Source organism: Bos grunniens, chromosome 20 (genome assembly GCF_055505025.1).
Source record: "Bos grunniens cultivar Pamir isolate PY7600 chromosome 20, Bosgru_T2T1.0, whole genome shotgun sequence".
NCBI lineage: Eukaryota > Metazoa > Chordata > Mammalia > Artiodactyla > Bovidae > Bos > Bos grunniens.
Window position 1 is genome coordinate 48,025,330 of NC_141184.1, and position 17,891 is coordinate 48,043,220.

The 17,891-nt window shown below is 36.4% G+C and overlaps 2 protein-coding genes across 4 annotated transcripts in view; one reads left to right on the plus strand and one right to left on the minus strand.

The window, feature by feature from the left end:
* Nucleotides 1–1,583, minus strand: part of DHX29 (DExH-box helicase 29) — a 47,145-nt gene extending 45,562 nt beyond the window's left edge. For both annotated transcript variants that reach the window (XR_015148763.1, XM_086361709.1), the window contains exon 1: nucleotides 1,278–1,583. Coding sequence is in view for 1 of the 2 variants with exons in the window: in XM_086361709.1 (XP_086217835.1) it covers nucleotides 1,278–1,458 (181 nt within the window). In the remaining variant the exon portion in view is untranslated. The remainder of the gene's footprint in view (nucleotides 1–1,277) is intronic.
* Nucleotides 1,584–1,881: 298 nt separating this feature from the next.
* Nucleotides 1,882–17,891, plus strand: part of MTREX (Mtr4 exosome RNA helicase) — a 101,515-nt gene continuing 85,505 nt past the window's right edge. For both annotated transcript variants that reach the window (XM_086361711.1, XM_086361712.1), the window contains exons 1-5: nucleotides 1,882–2,029; nucleotides 7,799–7,936; nucleotides 9,160–9,226; nucleotides 12,389–12,451; nucleotides 13,351–13,463. In XM_086361711.1, coding sequence (XP_086217837.1) covers nucleotides 1,902–2,029; nucleotides 7,799–7,936; nucleotides 9,160–9,226; nucleotides 12,389–12,451; nucleotides 13,351–13,463 — 509 coding nt within the window. In that variant the 5' untranslated portion in view covers nucleotides 1,882–1,901. The remainder of the gene's footprint in view (nucleotides 2,030–7,798; nucleotides 7,937–9,159; nucleotides 9,227–12,388; nucleotides 12,452–13,350; nucleotides 13,464–17,891) is intronic.

The following is a 17,891-nucleotide window of genomic DNA, read 5'->3' on the forward strand; positions in this document are numbered from 1 at the left end:
CTAATTGCAGGCATAGCAATTCTGTAGTTAAAATATTATGATAAGTTGCAGGACAAAGAATTATTATTCATCTTCTAAGTGAAAGTTTGTTACCTGCCTACTTCAGTCTCATCTCCTTTCCTCTTTAGGCAATGCTTACATTCTGAGTATCTCAAAGGCCCATGCTCTTTCCTGACTCAAGATCTTGGCATGTAGTGTTCCTTCCTGCACAGAAATACTATTCTCCCCATTTTTCATGGAGTTAATACCAATCCATCCCCCCAATACCATCACTTTCTCAAAGACACCATCCAATACTCCTCTTTTTTCCCAGTAAAAATCAGATTACCCTGTAAAATTCTCTTTCCTAGCGACCCTTAACAATCACAAAGCAATGTTTATGTAACTATTGCCATTACACTGGCAAGCTCCAAGAGTGGTGATTTATCTATTTTGCTCATCCCATACACGGAGGTTTTCAATACATATTTGTTGGACGAATATTTCTGCAAGAACAAGCAAATACGCTAAGCAGAAAAAAATAGCGTATTAATTGTCCATCTTTTGAAACCAGCTGTAAAAGAGGTCTGTTGATCTGCAGCCAGAACTGGCAATCTCCAAGATGAATTATCAAACCAAAATGCACAAGAAGCAAAAACGCATTGCTGCGATAAAGATCGCTGACAATTTTTACAGCAGATTATACCCATATGCATTGGAGAAGGAAATGGCAACCCACTCCAGTGTTCTTGCCTGGAGAATCCCAGGGACGGCGGAGCCTGGTGGACTGCCGTCTATGGGGTCGCACAGAGTTGGACACGACTGAAGCGACTTAGCAGTAGCAGCAGCAATACCCATATTCGGGGTGTAAGCGCTGAAATTCTTATTAAGTACTGATTTTTCCATAACACGTGGAAACGCTACATCGTGGCTGAAAATGGTCTGAGAAGCAAGGAGAAAAAGGGTCTGGCTCTGGGAGGTTAACAACTCCACACACTACTCTCTGCATTCGCCTCGCTAGAGGGTGGCTCAGGACCGATCCCTGCAGAAACGAGAGCTAATGCAAATTTTTTTGTTTCTTCTCAAGGCAAATGGAGGTTAGGTGGGGGGACGCTACCGTCGGAACTCTGGAGGCCCGAACAGCCTACACTAATCTAAAACAAGGCTACCAGATGGGGAGACAGTAGCTCTGGGTGTGAAATAAATTTTAAGATCGAGGGTCTGCCCACGTGCTAAAGCTTCTCCCTCGGGACTGGCAGTTGAAGCTCCGGAGGAGTCCGGGGCCTGACCGTTCATACCTTGCTTGACCCGGGGCTCCCTGGTGCTGGCAGCGGCGGCTGGGGACGGCCTGGACACAGGCTTCTTGTTTTGGGCCTCCCCGGTAGCTCCGGCCTCGGAGGATTTGGCTCTGGAAGCAGACACGGCAGCCCGGACCGCCGCGGCCCCCGGCGTCTTGTGTTTCTTGTTCTTGCCACCCATGTTGCAGCTGTGGCAGAAGACCTCTCCCTATCCAGCTACCGGCACCACTCCCGTACGGCCTCCAAAAGATCTTCACATTCCCCCTGTCCCAAGCCGCCACCTTGCGCCCTCAATCCGGGCTTCTCAGGCCTGGACGACCGCTGCTTCGTAATTGGTCGGGCTCGCCAAGATCCCGCCTCCTCTCCGCCCCAGGTTTCCGCGGCGTGCCGGGAATCCTGGCCGAGGTCCCTTCTTAGCCACGGAGGTGTTCTTCCGCCAGTGGGAAAGGAAAGATCAGAGGAGAAAAAGGAAGCGGGGAAGAAGTCTCGGCGACTGTGTTACTCCACTAATTTTATCACCCGCGGGCCCCCGTTGAGGCTTCTCGCAGCCTCACTGTCGTCACTGTCGGTGCGGTCGCGGAGCATTGTGGGTAGGAAGGAAATTGGGTCTCGCCGCTACGAAAGATGGCTGACGCTTTCGGGGATGAGCTGTTCAGCGTGTTCGAGGACGACTCGACCACGGCTCCTGGAGCCAAAAAAGACAAGGAGAAGGGGAAGTGGAAGGGGCCTCCAGGGTCTGCAGAAAAGGCCGGGTAAGGAAGATGATCCCAGTGTTAAAGGAAGAAAATCGTACTGTCTTTTGAAGACCTCGAGAAGTGGGGTGGGTGTAGGGTGTTCATGATAGGAGTAGGGAAGTGAAGGGGGTTGAGAAAAATGAAGAGGAAGGAAGAATGTTGGTTTGAGGACGCTGGGTCTTGGCGTTTCCCGGTGACCGCAGGCAGCGTGGGCTCCTGGCCCTGCAATTCCCTGATGCCGGCATGAGGCCTGACTCTGCGCCTGCCTGAGTCTACCCGGGGGGTCGTGAGGGCATGGCAGCTTTTTCTTAGCTTCCGCACCCGCAGCACCAGCACCAACTGGGCACAGAGCCTTTAATACACGAAACGAACCACCAGTTGCGTAAAGGGTTAAGAGGCTTAGAAACTGTGACTTGGAGAGGACAGGGCAAATAGCAGCAGAAGGGAGAGAAATTCAGTCTCCAAGCTGGAGTTTTCTTGCCCATAATGAGATGATAGCGCCAATCACTAGGGTTTTGGTGAAGATTAAATGAGATAGTATGTGTAAAGCGCCTAACAGTGCTTAGCATATATTGGATTCTTAGGTGCTGGCTTTCTTTGATTTCATTAAGAAAAACTAAAAAATTACTGGTCCCTGAAACGTCAATTAAAATAAGATGATTCCTTAGTAATGAACAAAATTTACTCTTGACATTGGAGGAAGATACCCAGTAGATGCTTGAGTTAAGTTAGACATAATTTTACTTTCAAGGAATTTTTATTTGAAGTAAGGAAGTGGAACAGATACATATTTTGAAGAGTAGGAGATTGGAATATAATAAGCTATTATGTACACTGAAGTGCTATTAAAGTTCAGAAAAGTGGTATCTGTGGTGTCCAGAGAGATTTACATGCAAGAAGCTATCCTAAGTTGAGGAAATGATTCCTTATTGATGCTGAGATTTTTTTTTTTTTTTGGTAGCACGGATTGGCCTAGAGGAAGTGTTTGCTTAGGACTACAAGAGATAAAGCAGAGGATATAAATTGGTTTTAGATTATGAGGAGCCTTGAATAACAGGCAGATGACTTTTGATTTTATTTTTAAAAAAACCCAGTGTGTGTGTGGGGGTGCGCCCATTGAACATGTAACTTGGTAACTGGAGAAGTAAAGTGTTAGTTTAGATAAATTAATTTGGTAGCATTTGTTGATATGTTTAAAGAGGAAAGGCACTGATAGTAAAAGTAAATTAAAAAGTATTTAAATTGTCTAATTATGAGATTATAAGGACTTCGGCTCAGGAGGTGACAGAAGGAAGGAAAAAGATATAAAATGTTGTAAAGGAAAAAATTGACAGGCTTAATTTAAGGAGAACAATGGAAAGGGGGGTCAAAAGAGATGTTTTGAATTTGGATATCAGGAAGAAGAAAAATAGGGAAATTTATAGGTGATTTTGATTTGAAAATTAATTTGGCTCAAGGCAAAGTGAATTGATGATAGTGTATCCGTATTGAAGCAGTCCATTGGGCAGTTTTAATTTGGATTTGAAGTAATACCAGAACTGAAGGTATATATCTGGATGTTACTTGAATTGGAACTGTTTGAAGTGAAGATTTCTCTGGGAATGTGTAGTTTTCATACACATGACAGAGATTATAGGGACATCAGAACAATCAAAGAATGTGAAATGTCACATGTAAGAAAGAATGACAGAAAGGAGAAAAAAAATAGTCTTCCTCTGTCATTAAGTTAGAGGGTTTAGTAGTTTTGGATAACTTTTCAGGGAAAATGAGGAAGGACAGATTTTTGTTTTTTTCCAAACAGAAGTAATTAATTTCTGTAGTTTGAATGGGCAACTATGATGTTATGAAGATGCATGCATGCGTGCTCAGTTGCTAAGCAGTGTCCCACTCTTTGAGACCCAATGGACTATAGCCCGCCAGGCTCCTCTGTCCATGGGTGTCTCCAGGCAAGAATACTGAAGTGGGTTGCCCTGCTCTCCAGGGGATCTTCCCCACCCAGGGATTGACCCCACGTCACTTATGTCTCCTGGATTGGCAGGTGGGTTCTTTACCACTAGCACTGCCTGAGAGGCCCCTGTTACATCCCTAAAGTCCTTTATTTTACAAGTCTCTTTTTCCCTTATGCTGTTGATTGCTTCTGGAAGCGTAGATGAGAGGAGAATCCAGCTCATTTGTCCTGTATAGTTTTCCACATCCTGAAATTGCTCTTATACTATCATTTAACTAGCTTCTCTATCCTCAATTATTTACTACAAACTGTCCTTATATTTAGAGCTGAACTATCCAATGTATAGTAGTCCTCACCCCTTATCTGGAGGAGAAGGCCCCGACAGAGAGTGAGATGGTTGGATAGCATCACCGACTCAATGGACATGAGTTTGAGCAAACTCCAGGAGATGGTGAAGGACAGGGAAGCCTAGCATGCTGCAGTCCATGGGGACATGGCTTAGCAACTGAACAATCCCTTATCTGAGTGGGATAGGTTCCAAGAGCTCCAGAGGATGCCTGGAACCTTGGAGAGTACCAAAACATGTATGTAGTATTTTTTTTTTTTAATGTAATACTATTTTTGAAAGCATAATTTATAAATTAGACATGATAAGAAATTAAAATTATTAATAATAAATTATATCAATCTATAAGTTGAAAACTTTCACCTTTTCACTTAAAGTAAGCACTTGACAGCTTCTCTTTGGCTCTCAAAATTGCCAACATCACTACTTTTGCAGCTTGGGGCCATTATTGAGTAAAACAAGAATTACTTAAACACAAGCACTGCCATGCCAGTTCAGTGATCTGAGAACTTAGACACTAAGTGACTACAAGCTGGATGCTGTGGGCATAGGGATGATTCGTGTCCCATGTGGGATGGAGCAGGAATGCACAAGATTTCAGCGTGCTGCTCAGAAAGATGTCCAGTTTAAAACTTACGGATAATTTACCTCTGTAATTTTCCATTTAATATTTTTGGACCTCAATTGACCCAGGGCAACTGAAGCCTTGGAAAGCAAAAACACAGATAAGGGGAGACTGCAGTAATAGCTACTACCTATCAGTAGCTGTTGAGCACTTAAATGTAGCTAATCAGAATTGAGATGTGTTGTAAATTGAAAATATACACTGTATTTTGATAACTTGATATAAAAAATATCCAGTAGTTCATTTTTATTTTTATATATTGAAATTTTAATATGTAGTATATTTGAAGTTAAATATATTAAAACTGGCTTATTTTGAAGTTATTTTTATATGGTTACTAGAAATTTAAAGTTATGTCAGTAATTGCATGTATATATCTTAAACAGTACTGATGTAGAGACTTGATTAGCTTCAGATTCAGTTGTTTAGATAAGAATACAATATTAAAGAATAATAAAACTCTTCTGAAGGAAAATATTCCACCATGAAATTAGGTTTTAAACTTGTCAAAGTTATAGGAACTATATTTCTTTGTTTTATAGTTATCATCAACTGTTAGTAGGTTTTTATTACAATGGTTTGGTTGATGCTTACTAATTCAGACCGAATAATAAAATGTTAAAATTAGAGGAATCATAATTATCATTTAAATGTCTTCTTTTACTGAAAGCCAAAGATATTAATGGCTTGTCCAAAGGAGATTCATGTAAGTAATATGGGATAACTATGAATACCTATTCCACTAAATTGAGAGTGAGATGTTTTACATATGTCAGGTTTTGCTAAGCGTCAGAGTAAACTTCGTTATAGAAAGATTATAGCGTATAGATCAATACTAGTATTCATTGGTTCTTAAAAAAAAAACAAAACTTTTCTATTGAAATAAAACATGTAAGAAAGGTGTGGAAGTCATGGGACAGATTTTTATAAAGTGAACATGCCAGTGTAACCCCATTTGGGATGAAAAGTAGAATATTGTAGAAATCCCTCCTCTTTTTCCCCCCAGAAAAGTGACTAACATGATAACCACATGTGTTACTTTTTTTTTTTCCTGTTTGTAGATATAATGTAAATGGATTCATATATGTTATTTTGTGTCGAGCTTTTGCTCAGCATTGTAAAATTCTTAACTGTAGCTCCAGCAGTACTTTTCAAAGTATGATTAAGTTTTGATGTGGGGTCAGAGGAATACTCCCAGTTATCTGAAAAGTCTGCTCCTTTTCAACTACATCAGATTGGATTTTTCTTCATATACTTAAGCCAAAAACCATATCACAAGTTGAAATAGATGAGAGTCCAGCTGTCTTCTATTAAGCTAGACATTAAAGGCACGTGGAGTAATAGAAAACATTGCCATTATTCTCATTTAAATCTTTTTGGGGAAATACTTATTTTCTGTCAAAAATGTTATTTATGTTAACTTCTAATAGGTCAGTTATGCCTCAGCATTGCCTTGTGCTCAGTCTTACCCAACTCTTTGCGACCCCATGGACTGGAACCTTCCAGGCTCCTTTGTTGATGGGATTTTCCAGGCAAAAATACTGGAGTGGGTTGCCATTTCCTCCTCCAGGCGATCTTTCGCATCCAGGGATTGAACCCACGTCTCCTGTGTCTCTTTGCATTGCAGGCGGATTCCTTACCCACTGACCCATTGGGGAAGCCCTAACTTCTAATAGTTATTGGCCATTTTAAAATGAATAACTAAACTTAAAATTTTTTCAGTTTTAATAGTTAATATGGTAACTATCAATAGATATGACTACATAAACAAAATTCCTTTGAATACTGAATAACTTTTAGACTGGAAAAGGATTCTGAGATCAAAAATTTAAGAGTCTGTGATACTGTATAGTCTGATTTCCATTTTCCTGTAATTGTTTCTGAGCTTCTTTTCATATGCTTATTGGTGATTTGGATATCCTCTTAAAAAGGGCCTGTTCTAGTCTTTTGCTCATTTTTAAATTGGGTTATCTTTTTAAATTTGTAGTCTTCCAGTACTTTAGATTTATTTGCCTTTTGTTATATGTGTGTTTTTTCCCACTTTGTCTTTCCTCTTTTTTTTAATTAATTTATTTTAATTGGAGGCTAATTACAGTATTGTAGTGGTTTTTGCCGTACATAGACATGAATCAGACATGGGTGTACATGTGTCCCCCATCCTGAGCCCCCCTCCCACCTCTCTCCCCACCTCTTTCCTCTCTTAGTAGTACCTTTTGATTTACAGAAGCACTTAGTTTCAATGCAGTCCAATTCATCAGAATTACGTTTTGATTAATAATTTTATGTCATTTAATAAAGCATAAAGATAGTTTTCTTGTTTTATCTTCTAGAGGCTTTGTTGTTTTTGCCTTTTACAACTAGATCTAGTATCTATATTGATTTTTGTGTAAATGAGCAGAAGGGTCAGATTGAATTACCCTATGGATGTCTAGTCTACCAAGCACTGTTGATTGTCACTACTTTTAACCGGTAAATCCGACCACATAAAAATTTTTTTCTCCAAAATACTGATATTATGCCATTAGAAAAACATTAAATGTTTATTGAAAGTGCTCATGTAAATGTATAACAATGTTTTATAACTTTTAAGAATATTGTGTTAGTAGTTATGTTAATGTGATAATGTGAGTTGCAAAATATTTTAAAAACAATTTCCAAGAAAATATGAAATGAAAAACGAGTAATGTTCAGTTTTATTAGTTAAAATTAGAGTATTCTGGGCTTTAGCCAGTTTTGGTTTGTAACATCTATTTATGTGATTTTTTCTGGTAATAGTGTATATATTTTACAAAGATAATATTTTATGGGAGTTGCTCTTAAAGTAACAAGTGCTGTTTCAGAATTCATTCTAACTTGTTTGCTTTTCAGAAAATGTTTTGATGGTAAATTACAATCAGAGTCAACTAATGTTGGAAAAAACAAGAGAGATGCAGACTTCGAAGGTGCTGATGAACCTATTTTTGGAAAGAAACCCAGGGTGGAAGAGTCAATAACTGAAGATTTAAGGTAGTATTTCCACTATCATAAATGTTGGTAACTCCAGATGGGTAGTTATTTGAAGTTTTGAAAGTTGCTTATATGTTGTTACTTCATGAATGTGTTTGTTGACATAGAGAAATAAAGGTAAATATTCTTTATATATTCAAATAGACATATAACTAGTATGTTTATCTGTGTTTGGGGAAATGGAAAACAGTATAGAAAAGAAAGATTTTTAATATTTTTGAATCCAATTTTAAGAAAGAGGATCACTGGAAGTGTGGGATAAAAGGAAAGAATAAAACTTACTTGAGAAGGAGCATTAGGAGGAATTAAATTTTCACTCTTGCATGCAGCAGTAGAGTGGCTTTGAATCTTAAAACTGCTGTCAATGAGGGAGACCCATGGGTATCTGAGGTTGAAATAGTTGATGTTTCTCTCATTTCGGAAGTTGAAACTTTCTAGATATTGATGCTAGTTTCTTAGATTGACCTGTTTCCTATTGTTATGATCATCCTGACTTTGCTTTTCCCTCCTTCTTTGCTGTATTCTAGCTTGGCACTACAATGGAAAATTTACTCCAGTGGTTTTTTTGTTTGTTTGTTTTTTTAACCAGTTAGCTGTTGTTGTAACTAGCAAAAGTAGGTACTATAGATGGTGATAGATGTGTCCCTGAAACATTTAAGCTGCACTGTTTGTCCAAGCTAGTGGAATAGGTTACAAAATAATATTGACAATTTAAAATCATTGTTGTGTCTTGTAGTAACCCTTGAGTTTTACCCAAAGTATGATTATTGATTTAAAGTAAAAATTAAAAGTACAGTCAATGAGAGGATAATAAATCTTGTGCAGAAATACATCTATTTTTCTTTAATTTATTCACAGTCATGTCCTTTAAGAGTCTAAACAGAACCTAGATGAGTAAAACCTAGGATTCTGCTGAGACTAAGGAACACTTAAAAATTATAACAACATCTGTATTAGGCTAGTTTATTTTATACTTTCTATCATATAATGGTTTTTATAAGCATCTTTGTGTTTTGAAGTAATGATGATGCTTTGTAGAGGTACTTTTTATTTAAAATAGTCACTGGAACTAAGTTAACATAATTCTTTGAATAATTACGTGGAGTCTATTTGTTTTGTATTTGTAATAAGAGATGCTAGCTGATCATTTTGAATTCTCAGCCTATATAATTCTCAGTAATTTATCAATATTTTAATGTAATTTTAATAATTTTTTTTTTAAGTTTGGCTGACCTGATGCCCAGAGTCAAGGTACAGTCAGTTGAAACTGTCGAAGGGTGTACACATGAGGTAAGCACAAACAGTGTGTGATTAAGTTGGTGGTGTAAGTGGGATTTTGCTTTGGATTATCTAGTCTGGTGAGCAAGGGGTTTAGCCTCAGGGCTTTGGAAACAATTAGTAGCTTTTCTGCAGAGTACATAGTCTAGTGGAAGGAGCTGGGGCTTTGTATTCAGATACTGACAGTGCTTTTCCTAACTGCTGCTGCTGCTAAGTCGCTTCAGTCGTGTCCCACTCTGTGCGACCCCGTAGACGGCAGCCCACCAGGCTCCCCGTCCCTGGGGTTCTCCAGGCAAGAACACTGGAGTGGGTTGCCATTTCCTTCTCCAGTGCATGAAAGTGAAAAGTGAAAGTGAAGTCGCTCAGTCATGTCCAACTCTGTGCGACCTTATGGACTGCAGCCTACCAGGGCTCCTCTGTCCATGGGATTCTCCAGGCAAGAGTACTGGACTGCGGTGCTATTGCCTTCTCCGTTTCCTAACTACAGTCTTGGGTAAATTTCTTAACCTCTGATGTCAGTTTTCTAATTTGTAAATTTAGAATAATAAGATTTACATCATGGGGTTGTTCTGAAGATTATATAAGAAAATTAGGTAAGATACCCAGCACAGAGTATGTATTTAGTACATGTTCATTCCCATGCTCCTAAAGTCAAGTAACAGTGATGTTTTACAGGTCCTGTGCTTTTTTCATCTTGCTCTGACAACCGATACATTGCAGTTTCATGGTTTCGCCACTAGATGGTGGTCAAGGATAGCTTGTGGTAACCCTTTATCACTGAGAGTTTATGAACCGAAAGGACATGAGGAAATTGTAGCACTAGTTCTTCCTATTAAGCCCCCTTGCCTTTACCATGTAACCTGACGAGTTATTACTACAGATAGTTGGGAAATCTTACTAGAAGTCTTTATTGAATAAGCAGAATAATTCCAGATTAACAAAAATTGCTTTTGATGTAGATTTGGAGCCTTTTTTTTTTAATACTTATTTTTTTAATTGAAATTTGCTTACATTCCTTTAGAATAGCACTTAGTTTGGTGGGTATAATATCCATTAGATCATACATTTAACACTTACGTGAGACCCTCTTTGAAGCTGTGGTCTTAAAAAGATGGGAAAGAAAAGCCAAACACAAATTTAGCTCTCAGGAGGTCAAAGGTTCCTTCTGTCCTCCTTCATGATTATCCTCAAACCCCACATCCTGTTATCTCCTCTCACTTTTTTAGCCGGTCACCTTACCTTTCACTTTATCTAGGGGTTCAAAGATACCAAGTTGGAGTCACATCCACTCCAAGGAAAAGGCACTGCCCTGTTTAGGCTGAGGAGGGCTGCTCCGTCAGTGTTCTTGGTCGTATCTTATCCTGCCTCCACAAAGACTTGGATTACTCCATTTTCCCTTGACTGTTTTTAGTGTTTCCTTTTCTGTTTTTCCTTTTCTTATCAGCATACGAATATTTAAAATCTTCTCTTTTGTTATATATTTTCCTTTTAACTACTGTGTTGTTTTCTTCATCACCATTGTAGTTACTCGTTTAGTACCTATCTTTTGAAAGCCAGGCACATTTTATTACTGACTGAATATAAAGAGAAACACCACACACACACACACAAATATATATATATGGAGTCCGTTTTTTTCAGAGGTGTTATTGATTGCTCTGCTTAGAAAATCCCTGCTCGACTTCCTAGCCTCCAGTCATCTTTTAGTCTACTGTAGTTAGGTTTCTTCTTTCTCCATGTCTTTCGAACTATTCTGGCAAAAATCGCCAGTAACTGATTGCTAAGTCTATTTGATTTTTGATTTTTCTGTTGGTTTTCTTTTTTCTGACTCCTTAGTCCCTGTAGGTTTCTCCTCTCCCTGTCTTATGTTAGTGTTACACTGTTTTCAGAGATTAAAAATAAAACTGATTCTTATACACGTGAAAACACAATTTGTTGTTGTTGCTATTAAATCTCAGAGATGTTAAAATCTTAATTGCTTTGTGTTAATGTTTTTTGTTCATGTCATAGCGAGTATCAAGGAGAAATGTGAGGGAAGTGAAATTGGATCATACCATGATTGAGGATCTAGTCCCAAGATTTTCAGATTCAGAAATTTGATTTTGTCAGTGTGCCAGCGATTGTGTTCTTTAGAAGAACAGTCACTTTGGTACTCATGGTATAGTGTAGCAAAAGAAGGACATTTCCTAAAATTAATGGATAGGTAATCCTCTTACTATCAAACTACCTGGGAATCAGAAGCTACTTAGAAGTTTCTTAGAGTCATAAAAGGAGAATATGTAGTCTGAAGGAAAAGATTGATGAAAACTATTCCTGTCCCCCAGAAAGGTTCATTCACTAATAAAAACACCTCTTGAATTTACCCTTTTGTAGTTTGTGCTGGATAAGCTTCCAAACTCTGCCCCTTTGTAGATTCCATTTAGAGTGTCACATTTCTTTTAATACATTCATTATATTAGATATTTTACATTAGGTTTCATAATTTATTGTTTCACTTAATTATAGTCAGGTTCCACTTACCGCTTTTTGAAATGCTGCACACATCATCTTGATTGCAATTGAATTGCACGTTTACCAACAACCTCTCAATATTTCTAAGACAGCTAATCTTATCTCATAATTGTTTGTTGAAATTTTGCTCTTAGAAATGATTTCTGACTTCTTTGTGTACCTTACTTTGCCCTTATTATTTATACACTACTTGGCTTAAGTCTTGGGAATTTAGGTATATTGTGAACTGCTCTGCAGATCTTAATCTTCACTAGAGGAAAATTAATTTCCTGTTCCAGGGAATACTTTATTCTATATAGTTTTCTTTCATATAGTGGCATCCCTTTTTATGTCCATTCAGCTTTTTTGAGCATTCATTAATGTCAAGAAGTACATTAGATACAGAATATACAAAGATAGCTGAGATAAGTCCTAGAACTTAATAAAGTTTCTTTTGGGAGGTAGACTTAAATGCTTTTGATTACATAACTATTAGGTAAACACTTTTTGGAATGCTGTAACATTTGCATTTGCCTTGTTCTTGAAGATGGTTATTTAATTTTGTAGTGTCTAAGACTGTCAGCAACACTTTAGTTCATCACCTTTATTTTTCAAACCGTCTTTAATTATGGTATGCTGAATGCATCAATTCTTGAATGGTAAATTTTTTTTTTTAAACATCAGGTTGCACTTCCTGCAGATGAAGATTATCTACCACTTAAACCTCGAGTTGGAAAAGCTGCAAAGGTTTGTACCTTGAGCGGTACAGTTGGTACAGTTTTGTGAGTCTGTTTTCCTAAAAATCTTAAAGGTAAACTTTAAAATGAGATTTTTATATTTCTGTGTGTGTTTGTGTGTATGTGTATGTAGATACACACTCTGAAGCTTCCACTTGAAGTCAGATATGGTGAGAACCAAATCAGTAAACAACCATACTGAAAACCAAGCATCATGTGATAAGATTTTTAAGCATAATTCTCAGCCATTTCAAAGAATCTAATGAAAAGTATCAATCTTTCTCTAGAAAAAAATGCATATGTACAATATGTTTTGCATACAGTTCTGGAGCCTAACAAGCTTCTAATGAAACTTAAACTCTAATGCTGATACTAAATGTATTTTGAATCGCTGATAGACTATAAAAGAGTAGTGTAGGTTTTCCAAGTCATTTTCTTTAAGTAAAAATGGCAGTACTGTGCGGTAAACTTGAATTTTTAAAGTCTGATAGATATATTATTCTGCCTCTGATGAGTGAACTTCATTGAGGACTTGACTTTTCAGACTCTCAGTGTTCCCAGCTGGGAAAGAAAACTACACCTATGTTAGGAGTTGCTGTGGAGATTAATATGTGGGAAATGTGTTCCACAGTGCCTCCCATAAAGCATGTTCTTAATATATGGTAATAATCATGTTGTAATTAGTATATGTGTAAGCATAATAATTGAAAGATTAGACAGCAGAAATAACATATTCTGTCTTATTAAAGTTTTCTTTTTAGTTCTTCCTAATTTTCTCTAGTGGACAGAATGTTTCCCAAGTAGACTCATAAATGCTTCCATAACGCTTCTGGGGGTAGCATCTCTTGGTTTTAAGTATGTTCTGATGTGGCAAGGTATCTTCATACATATATTAATTTTTTTTTATAGGAATATCCATTCATTCTTGATGCCTTTCAAAGAGAAGCCATTCAGTGTGTTGATAATAATCAGTCTGTTTTAGTATCTGCACATACATCAGCAGGAAAAACTGTTTGCGCTGAGTGAGTAGCTTTCTTTTTAAATGGGATTTTAGAACTGTTAATATTTGCTGGGTACATTTAGGTGCTCTTGTGTTGGGTGCATAAATGTCTATAAATACTATATCGTCTTGTTGGGCTGGCCCCTTTATCATATGTAATGTCCTTCTTTGTATGTTGTTACAGTTTTAAAGTTAATTTTGTTTTATGTAAGTGTAGCTACCGAGACTTTCTTTTGGTTTCTGTTTGCATGGAATATCTTTTTTCATTCCTTCACTTTTAAGACTGTGTGTCCTGCATCTGAAGTGAGTCTCCTATACGCAGCATATGAATGGCTCTTGTTTTTTTTAATCCATTCAACCATTCTGTCTTTTGATTGAAGAATTAGTCCATTTACATTTTATTATTGGTAAGTGTGTATGTACTGCCATTTTGCTAATTGTTTTCTGGCTGTTTTGCAGTTTCCCTCTGTTCCTTTTTTCTTCTCTTGCTCTCTTTGTAGTTTTAAAATAGAATCTTAAGATAGCTTTGTTTCTTACCATACTCTTTAAAAAGTTTAAATTTTCTCTATTTGGTTTCTGTAAGTAAATTTAGACTTTTTATTTCCTTTCTTATTAGTCTGGGCTTTATTTGATCTTTTTCTAGTTTTTTAAAGAAAGCAGGTGAGGTCATTGATTTCAGACCTTTCCTTTTCTAATATAGACATTTAGTGCTGTAAATATCCCATCAGTCATGAATATTGGTCATGATTCACTAATTCTGTGTTCATTTTTTCTGTGTTTCATTTCAGGTCTTTTCTCATGCTCTGTCTTCAGATTCATTAATCTTTGCTTCTGCATCACCTAATCTGTCCTTAATCCTTTTCAGTGAGACATGTATAGTTTTCTTTGCTAGAAGTTCATTTGTATGTGTGTTTAGTGTTTTCCACATGTCTACTTAACTTTCCTCCAGCTTCTTGAACAACAGAATACAGTTTAAAAACTGTTTAAATATTCCTTCTTACTATTACTTTCATCTGTGTTATTTCCTGATCTGTTTCAATTAATTGACTTTTCCCATCATTATAAATCAGTGTTTTCCTGCTGCTTTACATACTGCTCTGATGTGATGTTTGGCTGTTTTTAATTTCATCACTGACTTTTGGCAGTTTAATTATGACGTGCCTTTACATAATTCTTCTCATATTTCTTATGCTTGAATTTGTTTGGCTTCTCAGGTTGTAGGTTTGTTTGTTTTCATCAGATTTGGAAAAATTTCAACTACTTTTTGCTTAAAATAGTACCCTTTTTAGTACTCAGAGGACCTCACTTAAACTTGTGTTAGTCATTTTAAGTTGTCTCAGAGCTCACTGATACTTATTATTTTTTGTTTATTCTCTGTGTTTCATTTTGGACAGCTTTAAGTTTATTCTTGTTTTTTTTTTGCAGTGTCTAATTTGATTTTAATTCTATCCAGTTTATTTCATCTCAGATTTAGATTTTTCGTGCTAAAATTTTGGTTCGTGTCTTTTAATATTTTTAGTATTTCTTTTAAGCACGCTATTTAATCTTTCCTCAGTTTTCTTGAATATATAGAATACAGTTATACTGTAATGGTAATTTTCTGTGTCCTCATTTACTGATTCTGTTTTCTGTCTCATTTTTGGATGCCTTTTCATTTATTTATTTTTACTTCTTATTTGTTATATTTGCCTCCTTATATTTTTTAATTCACAAGACATTGTGAATTTTACCTTCTTGGGTGATGACTATTTTTGCATTTCTATTAATATTCTTGAGCTTTGTTGTGGGATACAGTTACTTGGAGAAAAATATAGTTCTTCCAAGGCTTTTATGATTTTAGGCAGGACTAGAGAAGCATTTAACTTAAGGCTACTTTTCTCCACTTTTTAATATATTTCTTGATATTCTAACCAGTATCTTATGCATTACGAATTTTTCCACCATGGCTAGTGGGAACCTGAGTTACTCCCAGCTCTGAAGATTATATCATTTTTTTAGTTCCACTCCATTTGGTGGTTTTTTCCCATTGCTTCAAGTTGTTTCCTAACACTTATTCACTGATTATTACTTATTTAAAGACACCAGAATGTTCAGCAGATGTTCAGAGCTTTCCCTTTGTCTACCTCTTTCCTCTCTGGTTACTTTGAGCTGCAGTGTAGCTGCCATGGCTTCCCCAGACTCCCACTGTCCGCTTAACTTCCGAAAACCTTCAAGGTTCATCTCCTGAAACTGTGACTTGGAAACTCTGTGGACAATAATCTGAGATTATGTCATTTACTTCCCTCTTCTCAGGGATTACTCTGTGATTATTCAGTATGTGAAATCATTGTTTCACATATTTTATCCTATTTTGCAGTTGTTACAGGTGGGTAGGTAAACCCAGTCTTTGTTACTCCATGCTGAAAATAAGTAGATATTTTCTGTATTATTTTTAATACATGGTCTCTATTACTATAGTAGTTCTCTTAGCTAATGTGTAAAATAAATATGTATTGTTTGTGTTTTAAGTTTTTTGATAGGTGTTATATTTTCTTCTAAAATGTATGTAAAGACCATTGTTCTAGAGTCTTACTACTTAAGAGTATGGTCCTAGACCAGATGCATGCATATCACCTACTAGCTAAATTAGGCAAAAATCTCACACCCCACCCTAGAACTGCTGAATCATAATCTGCATGTTAACAAGATCACCAGTTGATGCATACATCTGTTAAAGTTTGAGAGGAACTGGGCCATTCTGAAAGTGGGTTCTGCTCTTTAATGAGGATGGGATTTTGCAGTCTATTGCAGATAGACTTCTGTGGGTTAACTTGTTTTTCCTTAATATGTGCAACTGTCTCCAATATCTAGTTCATGGATGTCTTGACCACGTACCCATTAATCAGTCATTCCCCATTCCCTTAGCTCCAGTTTCTTTCAGCCACCAGTCTGCTTTCTGTTTGTATGAATTTACCTTTTCTGGGTATTTTATTTAAATAGAATCATATGATATATGGCTTTTTGTTTATGTTTTATTTTACTAAGGATGATGATTTTAAGATTCATCTGTGTTGTGGTATACATCAGAATTGAGTTCCTTTTTATGGCTAATATTTTGTGACTGATTAATTATATAGTATGATATACCACATTTTGTTTATCCATTCATCAGTTAATAGATGTATGAGTGTTTCCAATTTTTTGGCTATTATGAATGATGCTTTTAGAAATGTTTATGTACCAGTGTTTGTTTGAACACATCTTTTTCCTTATCTTCAGTATATACTTAGGAATGGAATTGGTCATGTTTGATTCTGTGTTTAACTTTTTGAGGGATCACCAAACTGTTTTCCATAGCAGCTGCATCGCTTTATTTTCCTGTAGTTATATGAGGGTTTCAGTTTCTCCATGTCTTCGCCAACACTTGTTACTACCTTTTTTAAAAAATTGATTATGTAGTAAATTTATTTTATGATTGTTTTAAATAAAAACTTTTTAAATGTGGATTTTCAGCGTAATATAGGTTAGTCAGAATAATACAGAACATTCTGCAAGGTGAACTAGTTGGGTTTCTGAAAAGAATTCCAGAAACAAAAAAGCACAATAATGTTACTTGTTTCTAGATAAGATTAATGTTCTGTGGGTATTGGTAGTGATATAATCCTATATAGTGTTCACTATTCTAATTTCCAATATGTGAAGTTTATTTTTAAATAATTTTTCTTTCAGTTTTATTGAGATAAAACTGACACAAAGCACTGTATAAGTTCAAAGATTGCAGCATAATGATCTGACTTAATGTGCATCCTAAAATGACTATAATTAATGATGGCTTGGTAAACATTCATCATTTTGTATAGATACAGAACTAAATAGAAAACTTTTTTCTTGTGATGAGAAAAGAACTCATTTAACTTTTTTATATAACTCTTAGCAGTGTTAACTATGTTTATCATATTGTGCATTACATCTCTACTATTTAGAAATGGAAGTTTCTACCTTTTGACCATCTTCATCCCATTTTCCGCCTGCCCCCACATCTGGTAACCACGGATCTGATCTTTTTCTGTAAATTCATTTGTTTTGAAGTATAATTGACTGAAACACTGTGTTATTTCCTTTTACACAACATAGTGATTTGATATTCCTATACATTTCAAGATGGTCGCCATGGTAAGTCTGTTTACACTATGTCACCATAAAAAGATATATAATTATTAGACTAGATTCTCACACTATATCTTTCATACCTATGACTCATTTATTTTATAGCTGCAAGTTTATACCTCTTAAGGTTCCTCACCTGTTTTTTTCCTCCCCTCACTACCCTCCTCTCTGGTGATTACCTGTTGGTTTTCTGTATCTATAACTATTTCTGTTTTATGTTTGTTCATTTATTTTTTATATTCCACATATAAGTAAAACAATATAATATTTGTCTTTTTCTGACTTATTTCACTTAGCACAATGC